Source organism: Hipposideros armiger, unplaced genomic scaffold, assembly GCF_001890085.2.
Source record: "Hipposideros armiger isolate ML-2016 unplaced genomic scaffold, ASM189008v1 scaffold_136, whole genome shotgun sequence".
Taxonomy (NCBI): Eukaryota; Metazoa; Chordata; class Mammalia; order Chiroptera; family Hipposideridae; genus Hipposideros; species Hipposideros armiger.
The window spans coordinates 1,290,445-1,293,436 of NW_017731486.1; the positions used below are offsets into that span (position 1 = coordinate 1,290,445).

At 34.3% G+C, this 2,992-nt stretch overlaps 1 protein-coding gene across 1 annotated transcript in view; it reads right to left on the bottom strand.

The window, feature by feature from the left end:
• The window catches only part of RALBP1 (ralA binding protein 1), a 63,073-nt gene that overhangs the window by 9,741 nt on the left and 50,340 nt on the right, over positions 1–2,992 (bottom strand). Inside the window, exon 8 of the mRNA XM_019649944.1 lies at positions 1,971–2,078. Coding sequence (XP_019505489.1) covers positions 1,971–2,078 — 108 coding nt within the window. The remainder of the gene's footprint in view (positions 1–1,970; positions 2,079–2,992) is intronic.

Consider the following 2,992-nt stretch of genomic DNA (forward strand, 5'->3'; position numbering starts at 1 on the left):
ATTGGGGGCGGGGGGGTTGTCACTTTGAGGGGTAAAAAGTATAACTATTGCACTGTGTTGTACAGCTGAAACTAATTTTTTAAAATGTTTATTTAAAAAAAAAATTTGACTTCTGGGCAATTTTGAATCTTGGAGGTATGTCCCATACCCTATCTGCCAGTGGGCCATAGGTTCAGACTGGGATAGGAGAATTAAGGCAATTAAGAAGCTAACGTAAGTACTTTTAGGAACCACTGAAGAAAAATGGATTGCATAATCCTTGTATGAGCATGAAGCCCATTTCGCAGATGGGATCTGAATCTGAAGACCAGAGAAGCAGCCAGGTTCCCAGGACCCTTTCCGAAGGCATCCTGTGCACAGGCATTCTTTTCACAAGGCTGGACGTTCCCAGAGTAACTTCTGCTCCATGATATCTTAAAACTTCTTATAGCTCTGAAGAATATCAGATATAGTTTTGGGTGTTTCTTGTCCTGTTATTATTTTGTGTGACTTTGCAAAACAAGTCCTTGATAACTAACACTTTCCCCAAAAATTTTATTAAATATTAAAAAAAGAATAGAGAGCCCAAAAATAAATCCACATATTTATGGTCAATTGATCTTTGACTAAAGTGCCAAGAACACCAAATGGGGAAAAAACAGTCTCTTCAATAAATGATGTCAGTAAACTGGTTTTTGGTATGCAAAAGAACAAAACTGGACCCTTCACATAAAAAATCAACTCAAAATGGATTCAAGATTTAAATGTAAGACCTGAAACCATAAAACTATTAAAAGAAAAGATAGAGAAAAAGTTCCTTGACATTAGTCTGGACAATAGCTTTTTTAGATATGATCCCAACAACACAGGCAACAAAAGCAAAAATAGACAAATGGAATTGCATCAAACTAAAAAGTTTCTGAACATCAAAGGAAACAATCAACAAAGAGACAATGTATGGAATGGGAGGAGACATTTGCAAACCATACATCTGATGAGGGTTTAATATCCAAAAAATATAAGGAACTCAACTCAATAGCAAGAAAACAAACAATCTAATGAAAAAATGGGCAAAGGACCTAATAGACATTTCTCAAAAAACATACAACAGATGTATGAAAAGATGTTCAATGTCACTAGTCATCAGGGAAGTACAAATCAAAACCACAATGAAATATCACCTCACACCTGTTAGAATGGCTATTATCAAAAAACAAAAGGTAGGTATTGGCAAGGATGTAGAGAAAAGGAACCATTATACACTCTTGGTGGGAATGTAAACTGATACAGCCATTATGGAAAACAGTAAGGAGGTTCCTCAAAAAATATAATAGTAATAATCCAGCAATCTCATTTCTAAATATATATTCAAAGGAAATGAAAATAGGATATTGAATAGATATATGCACTCCATGTTCACTGCAGCATTATTCACAAAAGTCAAAATACGAAAATGACCCAATCATCAACAGATGAATGGATAAAGATATATATGTACACACACAATGGAATATTCAGCCATGAGAAAGAAATTTTCCCATTTAAGATAACATGGAGAACCTGGAGGACAATATGCTAAGTAAAATAAGCCAGACAGAGAAGACAAATATGATCTCACTTATATTTGGAATCTTAAAAAAGTCAAATTCATAGAAGTAGAGTGTAGAAAGGTGGTTACCAGGAGCTTAGGGGTGCGGAAAGCGGGGAGATGTTGTTCAAAAGATACAAAGTTGCAGTTATGTAGGATGAGTAAGTCTAGAGAGCTAATGTACAAACATGTTGACTCTAGTCAATAATACTGTATGGAATACTGGAAATATACTAAGATTTCAAGTGCTCTCATCACAAAAGAAAAAGATAATGTCAATTAGTAATCATTTCACAATGTATAGGTATACCAAATCATCATGTTTTACATTTTAAATATATAAAATTTTTATTTTTTTTAAAAAGAAGCAGCTTGCAAAATAGAGAAAAAGAATTTCGCTTACCTGGGCGAGGAGAATATTTATAACTTCTTCATTTTCATTCATTTCTTCTTTGGAAACATCCTCTTTTGAAAGACTGGCTATCTCTTGTGCAATCTTGGTTTCACATTCCTGTCAAGTAAGACAAATGAAAGAGAACTGAACTGGTCAGCCTATATGTAACACACATTCAACAAATTCACACCATCACCATTTTAGAAGTTTCCTTCTCGTTTCCTAGATTTGAAAAAAATAATATTAACAGTCAGATGAACCATCTGGATAGATGGGCATTTGTTACCTGTGCTTCGAAAATAACACATGGATCTTAGTGTGTGGCTACACTGTGAAAAATGTGCAATTCTGGTTAACATGCTCAGCAGGTCCAGAACCCTTCCACATAAATTACCTCCTGGGATACATTTTTTTTTTATTGAGAGGGGGTCGATTTTAAGCATACAATTCAAATAGTTTTGACAAATGTATACAATCAAGTAACCACCATCTTGACAAAGAACATTTCCACTACCACACAAAATACCCTTGGGCTCTTCCATTATCTGCTGGCCCCCAGCAACCAATGACCTGCTCTTTCCATCGCTGTACTTTTACCTTTTCTTGAGTTTGATATAAATTGAATCAATTAGTAAGTAGTGTTTTTTATCTGGCTTCTTTCACTCAGTATAATGCTTTTACAATTCATCTATTTTATTGTTTGTATCAGTATTTTGCTGAGTAATATTCCATGATGTGAATGTACCCCAATTTGTTAATCCATTCACCAGCTGATGTATCCTTCCTAGTTTTGAGCTATTATAACTAGAACTGTTATTAACATTTTGTATATGCTTTGTGTGGGTATATACTTTCTTAAATACGGTTAAGAGTGGGATTGCTGGGTCATATGGTAATCATGTTTAACTATATAAGAAACTGCCAAGCTGTTTTCCAAAATTACTGTACTCTTTTTTTGTTTGTTTGTTTTTTTAGATTCCACATATAAATGAAACCATATGGTATTTGTCTTTCTCTGCCTGGTGTATTTC